Here is a 19,148-nt window from a genome sequence, read left to right on the forward strand (position 1 = left end):
GCCACCTATTCGTCTTCCTACTGCAGGTCATCACAGAACACATTTGGTCTAGCGTGTCCACTCCGCCTTTAGTTTGATTATAATACATAACCATTTGCGGTTTACCGGTACTTTCGTTGATAGAAGCATCCTCATCACAAGATGATAATAAGTATACCATCTTAGCTGGCTTCGGTTTATATGAGACGAGAGTAAGGGGTCCGTCAAAACAAAACATCGATGTTCCCACTGGCCTGGAGCGACTGTTTTTCAGTACTTCCGGTATCTCGCGTTTGTTTGATCGCACGGTTCCCACAATGGTTAACTTATACGGTTCTTGTAGTAAGTTTTTTGCCAAAGGGATTGAGGTGAACCAATTGTCACACGTAATATTACGACAACTACCGTGCACAGGCTTTGATAACTCCTTCACGTAGTATTCACCGAGTGGTACTCCGTTGGTCTGTGTTCCTCTTCCCAAATAAGGCATTCCATTTATCATATACTTTGTACCACTGTCACACATCATGAGGATTTTTATTCCATACTTACTTGGCTTGTTTGGGATATACATCCTAAACGGACACCGTCCTCTAAAACCAAGTAACTGTTCATCTATGGTCAAATGAGCCCCTGGAGTGTAATTTTGTATGCACTGATGGATAAAGAGATCCCATATTTTTCTAACAGGAGTAAATACATCGTTTTCTCGAAGTGTGGGCCGTATACTTTTGTCATCCATTCTAAGACATCGTATCAAAAAATCAAAACGATCACGACTCATTACAGAGACGTACACCATTGACAAAGATCGATCAAAGAGGTCATCTGTGGACATGTGGTTATCTTTCTCACTGCTGTCATTACCAGAATACCAAAGAAAGCATAGATTTCATCTTCATTCGTGTCACGAAATGTAGCACCTGTCATAGATTCCCGACGTTTCAATGATATCTCAGCATTTGTCCATTTTACAATTTCCGAAATTATCTCATCAGTAAAAAATAGTTTGAAGCATAAAAGTGGGTCATATATATTGCGGCACATACGCGTCGGACCTCTTTGAGATCTGACAATGTTCAGTGCAGAGACTCGGCTACGCCTCGTGGACTTTGAAGTTGACCAACAATGTTTATTCTTACCTCTAATAGTCCTCTGTGGCAAGGTCAAGATTTTGTTAGAAGCCAATGAAGAACCTGGTTGTTCAATAACATTTTGTTCGTCTAATATTTCACTACCGCTTGACGTTGGCTGCACTTCATGTACCTCATCTATAAACGCTTCTTCTGTATCGCTCTGGACGTCATCTTCACTTACGTGATCTGATATTTCACTGTCAGAATCCTCACCAACAAGCTCGTCATCGCTTTGCAGAAGAGCAGAGAGGATATGCTCATCGTCTAAAGAACTACCCATTTTATTATATATTAGTCACGATATCTATAACAAGAAAATATATATATAATAAGTTATCACGTAAGTAGAACATGAAATAACAATATAATTATCGTATGAGTTAAATCTTAAAAGTCACGTAAAAGATAATCATGCGTCATTTTGACTCACGCGGTCGTTATAGTTCAAAATCAGTGACACTTACCGCATTGACAAGCACGCCTCACGGGAGCTCCAAGCGGCGACTGAGATGTCCTAAACGCACAGCGACGGATTCGCGCTATTTAGAAAGAGAGAGCAATATTTCAAGAATGCATGCGTCAATTTTACGCAGACTATCTTCTAGGGTTAAATAATTACAATTAGTTATACAAGGCGTCTTCTCAAGTTCATAACGCGATCATGGTGAGTAAATAGCCGCGTTGTAAAATAAATCATGAAATGATTTATAGACATGTATTTACCAAGTCAATTATAACTAATTACTCAGATTATTGTTTATTAAATCAGAAACAGCAGAATTATGCCTTTTGGCCATTGCATGTGTTACAGTTTTACTCCTTTGATTTTATTTTTTCGGCTCGATTGTGTATAGTAGTTCTGAAAAAAGAAAAACAGATAATAAAATAAATTACTGTGAGTCCCATGGGCTTTCGCCCGTCACATTTTTGTGGTTTTGTCGTCGCGCATTTCGCATACATGCGGAGCAATCGCACTTTAATCTCATTTGCAATCTAGAAGTAGAACTGTAGAATCCTTACTTAAATTCTAGAACATTCTTTCTGCTCAAAAGTAGGTATATCATGTTTTTTTTTATAGCGGCTGGCACTATTTTTGGGGCTAGTGGCAGTGGCCGCAGGCGTAACAGCCTATAAGAACCCCCACTATGCACCAGGGAGGTCGGTAAACGTGCACCTCTTTGAATGGAAGTGGGATGATATCGCTGATGAATGCGAGAGGTTTCTTGGGCCCAGAGGATATGGCGGTATTCAGGTATTAAAAAGCTAAAATTAACTAATTTATTCTGATAAAGATGTACGAGTACATTAAGAATATTTTTGTATTTAATAGATTTCACCACCCAACGAAAATGTGGTGCTATGGACGTACAACCGTCCTTGGTGGGAGCGTTACCAGCCGATGTCTTATAAACTGGTGACCCGCTCCGGGGATCGGCAACAGTTTGCTAACATGCTGAGGCGATGCAACTCAGCTGGCGTCAGGTAGATCAATAAATCATAAAATTAGATACTACATTTACTTATACAATTTTTTGTGAGTTAATAATGCGGTTTGATAAGGTTTTGTCCTCAATGCAAGCTAACTAACGGATTTTACGATCTAGGCTTGTTCATGGTGCTGAAATTTGGGTGAAGCCTTTATCAGCAGTTAATAAATGAATAGCTTAGGTTGATATTAAAAAGTAGCCTGGCTTACCTAGATTCAGGTATTAAATCTTGCATCTATTTATTTCGTTTACATGTGATTTCGTTTTCAACTTGACTCTACCTGGCTCAGGATCTACGTGGATGCAGTCATAAACCACATGACAGGAGAGCCCCCAGAGAACGTTGGTACAGCTGGCAGCACTGCCGTGTTCTCCAACTGGGACTACCCGGCAGTCCCATTCAGACGGGAACACTTCAACTGGCCTCACTGCGTCATCGATGATATTGACTACGCTAATAATGCGTGGAGGGTGAGTCAACTGGGACGGGGTATTTGTTTAGTAACGGTTTTGTTGGCTACCGACAACTCTGTCTGCCGCTGAGGATCAATTTATTAGTAAAAACATTAAAAACCACTTAACCGGTACGATTGCAAAAATTCCAACTACAAATTATTAACATTGCCCAAATAAGCGAATCTATTTAAAGTGAGTTTTTTTAAACGAAAAAAAGCCTTCTTTCAGGTCCGTAATTGTGAACTGGTCGGTCTAAAGGACCTTAACCAGGCAGACGAACATGTTAGGAAGATGATCGTCGATTTCATGAACGATCTAATCGATCTTGGTGTTGCTGGATTCAGGTAATTTGTCTGACTACATTTATACTCTAAAACATGTATTTGGAAACTGAATTATGCGTAGGTGTCGCCATCAGAAGTAGGCCGAAAAGTATGCATTAAATATATCATATTTTCTCAATTTAGAACTGAACTATCTATTACGGAATTGACTAACTTCATTTCTTCTCCTGATTAAGTAAATCGATGGCAAATAAATTATGTCAGAGCCTGAGAAATTTATAAATCCTTCGTTTCTTCAAAGGATCGACGCCGCAAAACACATGTGGCCCCAAGACCTTCGCGTCATTTACGACCGCCTCCACAACCTGAACACTGATCACGGCTTTCCTTCAAACGCAAGGCCTTACATCTACCAGGAGGTCATAGACTACGGCAACGAAGCCATCAGCCGAGACGAATACACGCCATTAGGAGTTGTTACCGAGTTCAAAGTGGGACTAGAACTGAGTAACGCATTCAGAGGGGGCAATCAACTTCGCTGGTTGTCCTCTTGGGGTCCCCAATGGGCCCTACTGGCTCACGAAGATGCTTTAACCTTCATCGACAACCATGATAATGAGAGAGGTCACGGCGGAGGAGGCGGCATCCTGACTTATAAGGAGCCTCGCATGTACAAGGGTGCTATAGCGTTCTTGTTAGCTCATCCTTATGGAGAGCCACAGATCATGAGCAGTTTCCAATTCTGGGACTCTGAGGTTGGACCTCCGATGGACAACAACGGCAATATAATTTCTCCCGCTATCAATTCTGTAAGTATCCTTGTACATTATTCACAAGAAGAAGAAGATAACTTAATATGACATTTTGAGTGTATTCATGACGTCTCTACATGAAACAAGTTATTAAATCTATTGATACGGAACTGCTTGTGGACCAAACCAGTTTGTTATTCAATCTAAATCTTATTTTTTAACAAAGAGAAATAAAAAATGGATAACAGGTTTTTCGGACATTATTCTCGAATTTTAACTTACTTGTAATACATATAAATGCGTGTTAGTTATTGGAGACCTAGAACGGTTTGCCTTTAATACTTATTTTTGATATAAACAATTAAGTCACTTTCGGGGTTCATATATTTGATCAAATTCCCGTCACGTTGACGTAGGGTAAATTAATGATTTACTAAACAAAATAATTTATTGTGTCCCGAAAACATAAACTTATGCAGACAACGAATAGAAAACATGCGTGACGTCACTTCTTATTACAATTTATGTCTTAGCATCCTCTCCCTTGCCAATCAACAATTTGATCTTCAGAAAAACGTGTATATTATCAACCTGCTGGACTAAATGGAAGTAGACTTATAAAATACCGTCAATATCCCTATTGATTTCATAATCAACTAGAGTCATCACAGTTTAACACAAACTTTTATTTTTTATAACTAGGATGGTTCTTGCGGCAACGGCTGGGTATGTCAGCACAGATGGCGTCAGATCGCGGCCATGGTCGGCTTCAGGAACGCGGCTGGCAACACCGGGGTTAACGATTGGTGGGACAACGCCAGCAACCAGATCGCCTTCTGCAGAGGAGGGAATGCGTTTATCGCCTTTAACAATGATTACTGGGACTTGAACCAGAATTTACAGGTACAAGGATTCAATACTCATTTTTTTATTAGCTTTCCCACAATTACCCACAGATAATAAAAACCCCACTCTATTCGTTTCTCCATCTTTAATGTGTTTTACGTGCTACTTAGTTGGATTTTTTAGGCCAAAAAGTTTAGAAGAATTCCAGGAGGTTCGTGGTTAAGCCATAATTGCATAAATGAATCGATCACAGTTTGACGCGGTTGGTCTGTAGATGGGTGACCATCTTTGTCATAACGAGTTCCTCCATGTTTCGGAAGGCACGTTAAATTGTGGGTCCCGGCACGCTAGGCCGATGATTATTTAGAAGAATTCCATTACCAGATACCAGATAGAGTCAAACCACCACTAATATCTTGCAAAAAGATCTATATTTAGTTATTTTGGTCCCCAGACTTGCCTACCAGCGGGCAGGTACTGTGACGTCATCTCAGGCAACAAGGTAGGCAACTCCTGCCAGGGCAAGACCGTCACCGTGGGCAATGATGGCCGCGCGCATATATCCGTCGGAGCCAACGACTACGATATGATGTTAGCCATACATGTTGGACCTGAGGTTAGTTCATTTTCTTTTTAATGAAGCAGATGCGACGTGATAAGTCTTGAAATTGATTAAAAAGAAGTGTGTGAACTTGTGTAGTGGGGGGTTCCATAAAAATATAAATCAAATGTACAAAGTACTATAATATAGTGTATTTGCATGCCTTCAAGGCAGAATGTACACGGTTCTGTTTTATGTTATTTTCCATCCTATTTGTATGTACCTGCATTCTTAGCAAATAAAGTTCTATTCCATTCTATTCTAAAGACTCAAGACAAGTATTTGTAGATCACACAAAAAAATCCGAGGCTAGAATCGAACCCGTAACTTGTCACGCACAGCGGGTTCGGAGTAACGACCTATACCACTAGGCTATCCATACAGAGCATTGTTGCAAGACTGAAAATTACTCGTAAAGGTGCACTACTGCACATAATAATAAAATAGGTCTTTAGCTAGCTATGTATTTACTACGGACTATGGCAGCATTCATTACTTCACCTGCCTAAGTATTGATCTCTCAACATTGTATAGTACAATCTTCAAAACCTGAAGGTACAGAACAACTAAAGTGGAGTATGGTGCATGGAGGTCACATCATTAAAAGATCATTAATACAAGTGCAACAGTTGCGTGACCATACCACTTTACAAGTATTGTAGCCATTAGTACAATACAAAAAGTTTACAATGTTGCTTTATCAAGTCTAGAGTGCCGACTCTTGTGTGACTATATCTGCTAACTTCTTGAGTACCGGAAATTAAGGATGATATTTTGCACTATACGTACCTACACCTATTCATTTTCTTAGTTTAGAAATCAATAATGAATCCGAGTTTTTTTTACACCGACAAATGGCGTCAGAATCCCCACTTCCATAAGTTTTCCATCTTTGATGACGATTCATCTTCGTATTTTTAATTGATTATAGAAAACGTTTCCAATATTTTTTTGAAATCTGTTTTACAGACTAATTAGACTTTTTATTACAATTCCCTATCTTCTTTAGAAATATTTAAGAATATTTTCTCATTTTTTTCAAGGAAAATTTTCATTTCCCCACAAAGATGTAGTTTTTAACATGATGAGTCTGTTTAAACACGTTTTATAAGAGAATCGTAGAGTAGTTACACCAATAAACATCCTTATGTATTTGAGTTTACTTTCAATGTCTTGGGCAAGGTCATTACTGTTCTGAGCAAATACACGAGCGTTAAAAATAATATTTTAAGCAGTGGTATGTTAATTTATGCCTTGTTGCCGACTCTACACAACACGACCTACAAATTATTTTGACGACATTAAATTTTTCAGGGGTGAAACTGTAATGACTTCATCCCAGGTCGAGGGCGTAACGTGGGGATTTGTTAGACTTTCACCGACCAAAAACACCCCAGGCCATTTTTACTTCTTACGTCTCTAAGCCAGTGTCCTGGGATAGCTCTTACTTCCGAGGGTCTGCCTCCACCTCTCAAGATAAGACTATTACAGTTGTGCAAACGAGACGCTAATGACTATACTATAATATGATCTATTATTTAACATCATATTCTTACTTTTTTCAGAGCCGACTTTAAGGAGAAAGTACTTCGCTATCAGCAAGCACTGGCTTTCAGTCTGTATAATCAACATGAAATAGCCGGGAATCATATTTTATACTTTTTTTTAATAAAATATACAGTACATTTTGTGTTTGTTTTTTTCTTATTAAATTATAGACTTGCTTTCCATTACTTCAACAATCAGTATTCACCACAGATCTAAAATAAGGTTTTAATACCTGTCCAGTGTCCGTTAAGTTAATAGTCCACCTCTACCAATAAAAAAATCAGGTAGGTTCATACTCTGTTCTTATTACACAAGAATGCGTAATAGCCTAAGAGCTTCCAATAACATATTTATGTTAGTCAAAACAAGTCAACAATGTGTACAAAACACAAAACGTTAGGAGAGTCGATTTCGTGCCCATTAACTGTTTCATACGAATATTAGCAAAACTCGCGGTTGCAAGTACAAAGCATTTTAAAATATAGTCAGCGACTTCAAAAGAGAATGTAGGAACGATGGATACATTTGAATATGGCCGTATAATCGTGTTATTGGCTTAGATATGACGTAACAAGTCGCTATATTATTCTGTACAATATGGGTAGCTTTGTGTAGAGATAAAATGTCCTCTTTGAATGGTTATACTCGACTGTTTTATCTTTTCTTTAACGGAATACCTTCAAAGGAAGAAACCGGTCATTTTTAAAGGCGTATAGAGGTACACAGGTCGAAAATATTGAAGTTTTGTTGGGAATTTTTATCTAAAAGGCGATGGCATCTACCAGGAGCCATTCACCTCTATGGAAGAAAAGACATTGACTAGCCAAGGTAGCTAGAAAACTACAGAAATTGTAGGGATAAAACTAATCTGCACTATTCCTTCTGTATAATAAGTCCATAAGTATAATGTTATTTAGGTAATAATAATTTAGTTTAAAATGCTACTGTAAGGATATTTTTGGAAAAGGTCACAACTATGTACCTACAAAGAGGATCATTATTAGACTCGAACTATTTTCCGACTTAAAATGATTTTTACTCTATTCTTGTCAAACGGCAGATGTCCCATGTGAAGTCAAGCTGAAAACGAGTCTCGTCAGGTAAGTAGAATTAAATAACTGAAAAATGTAACTTTCAACAATTGCAACAGTCGGAAATTGAAGTACCTAGAAGTATTAGAATCACCTTATATTATCGGGATTTGAATCTCCAAAACAGATTCCTATCACAATTTGAATAGGTGCAACGCAACAAAACTCGTTCATGAATCGAGCAAGTCACCATCTATCCCCGACTCTATAATATCAAGTACACAACACGCCAGTCGGGTATACCCCGAGTGCAATGAAAACAAAATTATGTTCGAAACAGAACAACCTGCGTGACTGGTCTGCTAAAGAGTTGTTCGCCGCTCGCGCCTCGCCGGCCGGCGGCGGCCGCGCCCCCATTCGACGCGATGGCGCTCCGCTCGCAACTCCTGCGCAACTGTGAGTACAACGCACCAAATATACTAAAATATTCCAACTGTCTTTAATTATCTTCACTTTTATATAATCTAAAGTCCCCAAACTCTAGTTAGCGTCGGCTTTAAAGATTTTCGTAAATGTTTTTTTTTTTGTTTTAATATTTCACGTGTCGTGTTTTGAGGTTTTTTTGGATCCAATCGACCTTGTGCTTTATGTACACAATACAGGTTTTGAATATTTAGGCAATGGAAACTTCTCAAAAGTGTCAATAACTTGAAGAATATAAAAGTGAAACGCACGTTTAAGAGTTTGTCTTTAAGTGTTCGTGTGCTAAATTCATTAGCAGAAGCGATTCTTTGGTGGTTTAAATTATTGATGAAAAGTTGAAACAAGTATTGACTGTTTATTCAACCGTTAACCGTTGTCAAGCAAGATATTAGTATCACATTTTTAGTATTGATACGCTAATGTAATAACCAACGGCGCGCAAAAAGAGAGTCCTTCAAACATGAGGAATATCATGTTTGATGGTCACAAACCGGTAAAATGGTAGAAATAATGATCGTAAATAATAAATTAATTAAATTACATTTATTGCTACTTAATAAAGACTCAATAATCAAGTAATTTATTCCGTTTTAATAAAAGGTATAAAATTCTCATAAAAAGGTAATACCTTGCAGAATCTTTTCCATTTCCATTCCTATATAACCAGTATCATCGTCTTTTCAACTGGAAGAGACCTAATGCAATAAGAGAGATTGGATTTTGTCTATTTATGGGCACAATAACACGCTACTTATCTGGAGGCCTTGCACAATGAAATTGCATTATAATTGGCTGAACTGCATGAATATAGATAACAGTTATTTGCTTGTGACGATCATAACATGTATATATCAAGTTATATTCCAATGTAAATGGGACACTGATTTGCAACTCAAGGTCACGATTAAATATTTTTTGACATTCTGGTGTTATGGAACACTGTAATGTTAAACAGAGCTAGATCTCTGTAATTTTTCTTTTAGTAAGAAATGCAGGCAATTATCTGTAATCTTGTTTACCTACTGTAATTATTTCGCCAGAATCACTCACTGTAATTCAATTTTTTAAGCCATTTCTTAAACGTTGCTGTGTGTTAAAGATGTATGCTTCTTTTGGTATTATGCGTGTGCCTTTAGGTAGATTGAATATCATTCATCCTGAGTCGCGCAGAGCATGCTCGAGCGATCTCCTTTGGCTCTGACTTAGGCAGATAAAGGGTGTTTTAATTCGATAAGATTCGCCGTGACATTTTGCCAACTCTAGTAATTTTGCGACAGACCCATAAGAGCCTTTAACCAACCAACCAAAAAAAAGTTGTTCATAAATTGATTCTTAATAAACGTACCTACTTGGTTGTAGTCTTCAATGGGACCCCGACTCGTCGTTTCCACGAGCTGAAGGAAAAGGAGCGCGCAGGAGTGGCGACCCTTCGAGAAGTATTGGAGGACAGGCTGCGGGAGATCAAGCGAGCCAAGACATGGAAACACGAGAGAATCCTCACCTCGCCGCAGGATACCAAGGTATGGAGCTATAGAGTCATAGTCAACTTGTTTAATTTTCTATCCAGGAGTTTGCCACTAGTTCTTAAAGTAAGTGGAGGCAGTATGGTGAACAGGAGCGGGATCTCTCTTCCAAATTATTTTGAGTGAAAAAAATGTAAGCCATTTTAGCCAGTTATTACCAAATTGCATCCGACTCTTGTCTGAAGGATAAAATAATTTAATTTAAACTCATGTCTCTAACTGGGATGAGTTATGTAGCGACTGATTCAAAACAGCATTAATAAATGCTGTATATCCTTACATATTATAAAACAAAGTCCCCCGCCGCGTCTGTCTGTCTGTCTGTCTGTCTGTCTGTTCGCGATAAACTAGAAAAGTACTGAACGGATTTTTATGCGGTTTTCAACGATAGATAGAGCAATTCTTGAGGAAGGTTTTAGTGTATAATAAGTTTAGGTTTTGTGTAAACTGACGATAATACAGCGATATTAGTTAAACATGTCGGAAAAAATTAAGCCATTCGAGAGCTTTCATCGAGAACGCTGCCAAAACCTTTTGAGTTACAACAAAACAATGTATGGCGGGTTTGTACCTCTTTAATAGATCTACAAAAAAGTCCGCGGTGGTATATGTCTATCTTCCAAGGATAACCCACAATAACCATTTTTATGTGTTTTCTTAATACAGTAAAATTATTGGTTACTTACGAACCTCTTTTTAACAATACAGTATTAATCCTTATCCAAATAAATAAGTTAGATATATTATGCATGTAATATAGAACAAAATTACCTTTTACACTACGCCAAAAATGTTAATAGGTAATGAGTTATCGTAATATTAAAATCTCCGCGCGAGAAATTAAAAATCGATGAAACGTAGCGAAGATATCGTTGGCATCTATATACTAATTGTACTATATATATACTAATTACTATGTATATACTATGTATGTATTATGTATATACTAATTGTTTGTTTGATTGTTTGTTTGAAAGCGCTAATCTCAGAAACTACTGGTTCAAATTGAAAAAATATTTTTGTGTTGAAGATACCATTAATCGAGGGAGGTTTTAGGCTATATGTATATCATCACGCTGCGACCAATAGGAGCGAAGAAAAAGTCATAACTTATATCTTCTAACCACGCAGACGAAGTCGCGGGCAACAGCTATCCTTATCCTTATACATATTATACATATTCATATTATAAAACAAAGTCCCTGGCCACGTCTGTCTGTCTGTCTGTCTGTCTGTCTGTCTGTCTGTCTGTCTGTCTGTCTGTCTGTTCGCGATAAACTAGAAAAGTACTGAACGGATTTTTATGCGGTTTTCAACGATAGATAGAGCAATTCTTGAGGAAGGTTTTAGTGTATAATAAGTTTAGGTTTTGTGTAAACTGACGATATTACAGCGATATTAGTTAAACATGTCGGATAAAATTAAGCCATTCGAGAGGTTTCATCGAGAACGCTGCCAAAACCTTTTGAGTTACAACAAAACAATGTATGGCGGGTTTGTACCTCTTTAATAGATCTACAAAAAAGTCCGCGGTGGTATATGTCTATCTTCCAAGGATAACCCACAATAACCATTTTTATGTGTTTTCTTAATACAGTAAAATTATTGGTTACTTACGAACCTCTTTTTAACAATACAGTATTAATCCTTATCCAAATAAATAAGTTAGATATATTATGCATGTAATATAGAACAAAATTGCCTTTTATACTACGCCAAAAATGTTAATAGGTAATGAGTTATCGTAATATTAAAATCTCCGCGCGAGAAATTAAAAATCGATGAAACGTAGCGAAGATATCGTTGGCATCTATATACTAATTGTACTATATATATACTAATTACTATGTATATACTATGTATGTATTATGTATATACTAATTGTTTGTTTGATTGTTTGTTTGAAAGCGCTAATCTCAGAAACTACTGGTTCAAATTGAAAAAATATTTTTGTGTTGAAGATACCATTAATCGAGGGAGGTTTTAGGCTATATATCATCACGCTGCGACCAATAGGAGCGAAGAAAAAGTCATAACTTATATCTTCTAACCACGCAGACGAAGTCGCGGGCAACAGCTAGTCTAATATATAAAATTCCCGTGTCACGATGTTAGTTACCGTACTCCTCCGAAACGGCTCGAGCGATTTTTATGAAATTTTGTATACATGTTGGGTAGGACTGAGAATAGAACAACATCTATTTTTCATACCCCTAAGTGACAAGGGTAGATCACACTAAAAAAAATATTTTATTTTTTGGACGAATCTTTTTTAGAAATAATTTATTAGGCAAAACAACGTTTGCTGGGTCAGCTAGTAATAATATATAATAAATGCTGTTTTGATTATACAGAATTTTATTGTCTTTTTTTGTTGTTCTTTGGTCATTCACTTTAGAAATTCGATTGCACGAACGTTGACAGAGATGAACACGCCATCTGTTTGTTATTGTTCATGTTTAGATATTTATTGCTCTACAATATTTACTGCAAGAGAGCTACGAAAGAAGGAAGATCGCTGGGAATGCACTCTTTCTCTTTCTCCAAACGGGAGTAAGAGAGTCCCTTTTCTTTTAATCTTATGTAAAAAATGATGGAAAATGTGCTCAAACCTAAAATGACGGATGCAAAGTGATAGTTAAAAGCCTTCAAAAATATAAAGAAATATTACGAAGCATAATTTTATAGCTTATCTTTTAATTCGGTTTGAGTCCTTTTTTTCTAACACGGATGATAGGAATGTTTTGGCAGGCTTTTATTTGACGAGTAATAAAATGTTTTTAAACAAATATTTACTTTGAAATACACATTGTGTGGCTTATCTTGTGTCTTTCATACAACCTTTATCTTTATCGTACACCTTAACTCGCCTTAGTTCACAGTAAATTTAATGTTTTACAAGGAGTTACTACCTATCTGACTTCATCAAACCAGTTACCTGGCCAACACGGTACTCTTTAGTATAACTGTTTGTCATACTTCCTAGCTTCTTTCCTTCCGTTACGACTGTCAGAAATGTATCTGTCCAAAACACGGACAAACTCAGTATGACATAGGTGGTCACCCATTCGGGGACGGACCGTTTCTAGCGTAGCTTTACCTCTGTTCTATCAACTTGTGCATTTATAGCTTAATTAGGAGCTGCTTTCTAATTCAGGTTATATCCAAAGACGTCTGAAAATATTCGTTATAATCACTACGTAAATATTTTCAATTTATAATACCAAGTGATAAAAATCAAAACCGAAATTTGCCAGACTCAAGAGAACCATGCAAATTAACTTAGTTACAATGTACAAAACAGGTACCTGTTGAATTTAAGCTAAGTGATTTGTAACATCTTCGAGACAATAACGATTTCAAAATTACCCATTTATTTACTATTTTACTTAGTAATTTTATGAACCGCATTCCTACTACAATGTCCTAAAGTAAGACTACTGGTGTTGCGGAAGTGAGATAGAGCATCAAACGATGTAGAGCAATGTCTCTCTTTAAAAACGACAGCAGATTCTAGTAGTCCTCAGAGGTTATTTCACTTGTTTTTAGTCTATAATCATAGGTAGTAACAGATTTGTATGAAAATCATACACAGTACCTATGCATACCTATAAATAAATTTCAGACATACAAAAACTGTTTGTTTTTGCACTTTTGGATCTCCACGATCGAGAGCACAAGTTATCGCTCCGTCGGATGTTGCGAACTAATTATAAACATGATGAAGTAAACGATTGTTTCGCGGACCATATGTTGTAGACATAACTTTTTATATGATATCAATAAGTTTTCTTCTTTCACTCTTATGACAAATATAGAAATTCGCTTTTACTTAAATTCGTTAAAGGTAATTTACACCTGTTTACCCTAATGAGACCTTTTGTAGGGTCTGACAATACCTAAAATTACTATCAAGCATGCAAAAGTAATTACATTTTAACTAATTCAAACAACTTTCCAGGTTAAAGTGCAAGGTGTGGAAGGAGAGTTCCTCAATTTCTGCGCCAACAACTATTTAGGACTTTCCGTAAGTTTACATTTTTACGTTTAATCTCCAAAACTTTACTCTGCTCTCCCCTTATTTTTAGAGTGGAAAGTCATCAGATGACTCCTACCGCTTCAAATTGTGCGGAAAGGAGTGTCAGACTTCCACTGACTATTACCCATCTATGTTCCTTCCTCTGCCCATCGTGGGCCGGAGCCACGGTAACCCTTTCAGACAAGGTAAGGGTTTCGTTTCAGACAAGGTAAGGGTTTCGTTTCAGACAGTCTCGCTGCTATGCTCTACCCCTGATTATCAATTCCTCGTCTTCCTAACACTTTAGTTAAATTATAAAGCTGATTTTTTTGTATACAGAATCATCCTGAAGTGGTCGAGGCCGCTAGGGAGGGTTTGAAGAAATATGGCGCAGGTCTCAGTTCCGTGCGATTCATTTGCGGCACTCAGACTATACACAAGGTGAGTAACGTTTTGAAACTCTATAAAACAGTACTTAACCGGTACCTATCACTATCTCATATAGACTTGTAGTTGTGGAAACGGGACAGCGCTATACGCGGTGTATATCGTAGAGTAGAGTGTAGAGTAGCATCTCTCTTCAACAGCTGCAAGACATTTGCCACCGTAATCACATTGCTAATTGAATATATAGACATTAGGTATAAGTTGCAGATAATTGTAAATAAGGAAGATTCTGATACCCTACAATGGTTTTGTGTGTGAATTAACATGTTCCCAAAATACAACTACTTTGTTTTATTTATCTCAAAGAGAGCGAGTTGGGAGTTAGGAGTCTCATATCGTTCACACGTCATAACAATTGATCCGTTCACGTTTTTGTTTTAGCTCATTGTTACCAAACAGTGTTCTGTTTATCCATATGGCTTGTTTAACATATATTATTGAACATATCAAGGCCACAGTAACCTTGCCATCGTTTTAATGTCGTTTCGTTTTGTGCTGAATTTTAATCGCAAATTATACATGTTTGATACGGTATGGGTACATGGTCAAATAGATAATCGAAAACCATGGAAAACCCACATAAGGAGTCCTGAAAAAAATATTTGATGAAATGATTTTCCTTTGAAAAATTGAATACTGAAAGTTATTAATTCACAAGCGTACATCTATAGGACAAGTTATAAAGCATGACTAGTTACGGCTGCCTACTTATATTTTCACACTTTTTTTTTGCATTTGACAGCCAGTATATGTATTTTTGTTTTTCTAAGACTTATCATCAATAAATTGCGAAGTTTAAAAGCTTACTTAAATCATCTTAATTGTCCATCAACCAAGTGTCTAGTAAATTGTTTATCTGGCTATTATTGTAGGAACTAGAGAACCGTCTAGCTCAGTTCCACCAGCGCGAGGATGCGATCCTATACGGCTCGTGTTTCGACGCCAACGCCGGTCTCTTCGAGTCCATGCTGACGCCAGAGGACGCCGTGTTCTCCGACGCCCTCAACCATGCTTCCATCATTGATGGCATCAGACTGTGCAAGGCGCAGAAGTTCCGTTACCCACATAGAGACCTTAATGGTAAGTTTCCCTTGTTTCCACTATTTTCTTTGTATTGAGGACTCATAGACACCTACCTCCTCGGGGGAGGAAGTGGGTGGTGTCAGAATCTAACTGACTTAACCTGAACCTCCGTGTAACGTCTCCCGCATTTGATCAGTATGTGGCAATGTATTGTAGCTCATCACGCACCAGTTTCTCTTGACCCCAAAAAGCTCAATAGTGCTAATATAGTAAGAAATTTTCTGACTGTAGCTATTGTGAAAGCGAGACAGGGCACATAAGTGCACAGAGCGGCGTCATGTCGTCTGAAGAATAACAACCATAAATGTTTTATTCAACCTGCACCATGTGTAATAAGTATATCATCGTTATTTTTAGAATTGGAGCACCTGCTGGCGCACAGCGAGGCTCGCATCAAGCTGATCGTTACTGATGGCGTGTTCTCCATGGACGGCACCGTGGCCCCTATCCAGGGTCTGAGGGACCTCGCGGACAAGTACCGCGCCCTACTGGCTGTAGACGACAGTCATGCTACAGGGTTCTTTGGAGAAACTGGCCGGTGAGTTGAACAGGGTGTTAAGAGAAAAATATTTACCATTAAATGCAAGCAATTTGGATTGACTTGCAGGATGCCGAAAAAGGAACACCAAATTTTGAAAAGGCGTTATCTTTTTTAACATTTTACGTATTGTGTAAGATGGGATAGTAGGTCTGGGATAAATTGCATTTAACGTCAACAAGTACGTACACAAAGAATACCTAATAAGAAGGTTACTTACTAAGTTTGCGACAGTTTACCGGCAATAACATAATTTTGCTAACAAATGTTCTCTACCTTACCGTACCCACTTATATGCAGCTTACAAGCATAACAAATGACGTCACTTTACCGACCAATGACCGTTAATGTTCAAATGTAAGATTGTATTCATTTTGTACAGCAATGAAGGTCAGACTGAGGCCCCGAGAACCTCGACATATCTGAACATGGAGTTTATTTGTATTTTCCTTGTATTACGGTCGAATGTGACAGCCATTATCAATGTGTATGGCAAAAAATACACAAACAAGTACTTTAGCAAATTATAAGAGCGTAGTTATCTAATTAAAGCCATTATTTAGAAAAAAATTGTAATTATTTCCGTTAAAAAAAAATGACAAAGGTAATTTGGTTGAAATACTACCGAAGTCCTTGTGGATGTCAGAATTCTTATTATTTATTTATTTTTAGTTCTATAATCAGAGTTAATAAAGTTATTTCACTTAAAATGAATATTATTTTATGAATACAAATATATGTCATGCAGGGACCGACAAACCGACAATTTTGGCTTTGGAGAACGGGAAACGCTGCCCCACGTCTCGGCGTCGAAGTGCCTTATCATCTTTTCCACACCTTCAATGATAATATTCATTTATTCTGTAGTAATAGAGCCCATCTTTCAGTATATTAGATGATCAGTTCCTTCTTAACCTACAATGTTTTTTAAGGCAACAGTGATGCCAACCATTCCGGTTCACGAATTCATTTGTTCTAAAACATTTCAGAGGCACGGAAGAGTACTGCGGTCTCCTAGGCGCGGCGGACATTATATGTTCTACGCTGGGTAAGGCGGTAAGCGGCGCGGCGGGCGGCTACACAACCGGCCCCAAGGAGCTTATCACCTTACTGAGGAACGTGTCGCGTCCGTACCTGTTCTCGAACGCCCCACCACCGCCAGTCGTTGCTGCCTCTTTGAAGGTATGTCTTTTTTGTCTTATTACAGGGTTAAAGACTCCTTTCAAGTCTTTTTCCATGACTGATTTAGTCTGGCATTACAGTGATGTCTTTTGCAGTAGCGACAAATAGGGATGTCGACATTCATTTGTTTTTAAATTTTCTCTATGACTTTTAGTGAATAACATTGAGGCAAAAGAAACAATAATAATTGATCAACTTAAAGTGAATTGAACTTACCCGTGACGGCATTCCCATGTATCAATTATTCCGAGCCACATGCTACCTCTCCTGTAATTTGGAACAGTTGGTTTAATTCGCTCCTATAAACTCCAATATCTTAGTCCAGGATCAGGCCACATTATAAAATCCCATCATTAATGAGTGAAATATCTACTTACAGGTCTATATGGTTACTTACCCGTCTCCATTCTCTCTACTCTTTATGACACTATCCTTTTTCTCCAGTCGTTGGACCTGGTGGAGCAGAGCGGTGAGCTTCGCCAACGTCTCCGGGACAACACGCGAGCCTTCCGCGAAGGTTTGAAGGCGGCCGGACTCACTGTGAACGGGGATGACCACCCCATCTGCCCCGTCATGGTGGGAGAGGCACCCCTCGCTGTGGAACTGGCTACAGACTTGCTCAGTAAGTAGTGATACAATTTTCGATATTTCTGACACTTGGGGCGGAATATTTTTGCAAAACTAACTGGATAAGTATAACCATACTGGATAATATCCTTCACCAAGGAGAATATTTTGTATGTATTTTTTGTCTTGTATTCGGTGCGAAAATGTTGGTATGGTAGATACCAATGATTGAAGAGGTACAAGAATCAAATCCATGAATGCTTGTTCTGAGGCTGGGTGTCTTGGACATATCAATCGAATGTTTGTGAAACTCCAGGTGATACAAGAACAAATTCCTTTCTTACGGAATCGTTCAAAAAAGAGCGTGGAGTTCCTTCGCGCGAATGAAGTGAAAGTTCGTAATGTAGTAATAAATTCAGAAGCCGTGTATTCTCTCTACCTGTTTCTTTATATTCCCCCTCCCGAAAAGTTACCTTTTAACGCAACAGTGCGACCATACTCCCTCCATGGCGGCATTCAACGCAACCTCATTGGAAGACGCATAAAAAGCTACACATCAAGAAGGATTAATATCTTTATATTTTTCCAGAGCGCGGTATCTACGTGGTAGCGTTCAGTTACCCGGTGGTCCCGCGCGGCGCGGCCCGCGTGCGCGTGCAGCTGTCGGCCGCGCACGAGCCCGCGCACGTGCAGCAGGCGGTGCGGGCCTTCGCGGACTCCGCCAGGCAGGTCGGCATCGTTAAAGGATAACTCACTTATATACGATCTTAGGAATAAATTGAGATAGTTCGGAAAATAACCCCGTTGAACCCTGTTCAATCAAGCAATTTAACCTATTGTGGTCTATTGCTGGACCTTACTCAAAATGAGTCTTTTATCAATACATAATAAATATATACCAACCTTTGTAGTGAAGTTTTGAGCATTGATCATCATGCTTATTCACTACGTTAGCAATTTTTTAAACAATGCAGAATTTATTATGTGACAAGAATCAGTGAACAACTCCTAAGATCTGTATGCAACATCTAATTAATTTTAATTTTGTAAATATCAAATCATTTTCGAAATGTTTGTGAATGTATGGAATTTTAGGACTGAACAATTAAAAGTTTTTATTGTTATTACATTATAGGTTGTCTTTTATTTCACCAAGTTGGTCCCTGTATTATTTTATTTACTTTTGT

General features: G+C 38.0%; 2 protein-coding genes across 2 annotated transcripts; both read left to right on the forward strand.

Annotated features, from left to right (window-relative positions):
* Nucleotides 1-1,721: 1,721 nt before the first annotated feature.
* On the forward strand, nucleotides 1,722-7,231 carry LOC113503968 (alpha-amylase 2-like). Its single transcript, XM_026886114.1, has 9 exons — nucleotides 1,722-1,779; nucleotides 2,194-2,367; nucleotides 2,446-2,597; nucleotides 2,893-3,073; nucleotides 3,287-3,402; nucleotides 3,644-4,151; nucleotides 4,797-4,997; nucleotides 5,395-5,556; nucleotides 7,107-7,231. The coding sequence occupies exons 1-9, from the start codon at nucleotides 1,777-1,779 to the stop codon at nucleotides 7,116-7,118; spliced, it is 1,509 nt and encodes a 502-aa protein (XP_026741915.1). The 5' UTR covers nucleotides 1,722-1,776; the 3' UTR covers nucleotides 7,119-7,231.
* Nucleotides 7,232-8,127: 896 nt separating this feature from the next.
* LOC113503978 (2-amino-3-ketobutyrate coenzyme A ligase, mitochondrial) lies at nucleotides 8,128-19,093 on the forward strand. Its single transcript, XM_026886122.1, has 10 exons — nucleotides 8,128-8,189; nucleotides 8,461-8,576; nucleotides 9,963-10,123; nucleotides 14,088-14,153; nucleotides 14,484-14,585; nucleotides 15,464-15,671; nucleotides 16,032-16,212; nucleotides 17,202-17,394; nucleotides 17,839-18,016; nucleotides 18,551-19,093. Exons 2-10 carry the CDS (start codon nucleotides 8,546-8,548, stop codon nucleotides 18,709-18,711), a joined length of 1,281 nt encoding a protein of 426 aa, XP_026741923.1. The 5' UTR covers nucleotides 8,128-8,189; nucleotides 8,461-8,545; the 3' UTR covers nucleotides 18,712-19,093.
* Nucleotides 19,094-19,148: the final 55 nt, after the last annotated feature.

Source organism: Trichoplusia ni, chromosome 2, assembly GCF_003590095.1.
Source record: "Trichoplusia ni isolate ovarian cell line Hi5 chromosome 2, tn1, whole genome shotgun sequence".
Taxonomy (NCBI): Eukaryota; Metazoa; Arthropoda; class Insecta; order Lepidoptera; family Noctuidae; genus Trichoplusia; species Trichoplusia ni.

What these genes read in the sequence shown, in the direction of transcription:
- LOC113503968 (XM_026886114.1), top strand. An exon ending in ACGCTAATAATGCGTGGAGG is followed by an intron (nt 3,074 to 3,286) that starts GTGAGTCAACTG and finishes GCCTTCTTTCAG; the next exon opens with GTCCGTAATTGTGAACTGGT. An exon ending in ACTTGAACCAGAATTTACAG is followed by an intron (nt 4,998 to 5,394) that starts GTACAAGGATTC and finishes TTTGGTCCCCAG; the next exon opens with ACTTGCCTACCAGCGGGCAG.
- LOC113503978 (XM_026886122.1), top strand. Translation starts at nt 8,546, where the DNA reads ATGGCGCTCCGCTCGCAACTCCTGCGCAACT. An exon ending in TTCTTTGGAGAAACTGGCCG is followed by an intron (nt 16,213 to 17,201) that starts GTGAGTTGAACA and finishes AAAACATTTCAG; the next exon opens with AGGCACGGAAGAGTACTGCG. An exon ending in TCGTTGCTGCCTCTTTGAAG is followed by an intron (nt 17,395 to 17,838) that starts GTATGTCTTTTT and finishes CTTTTTCTCCAG; the next exon opens with TCGTTGGACCTGGTGGAGCA.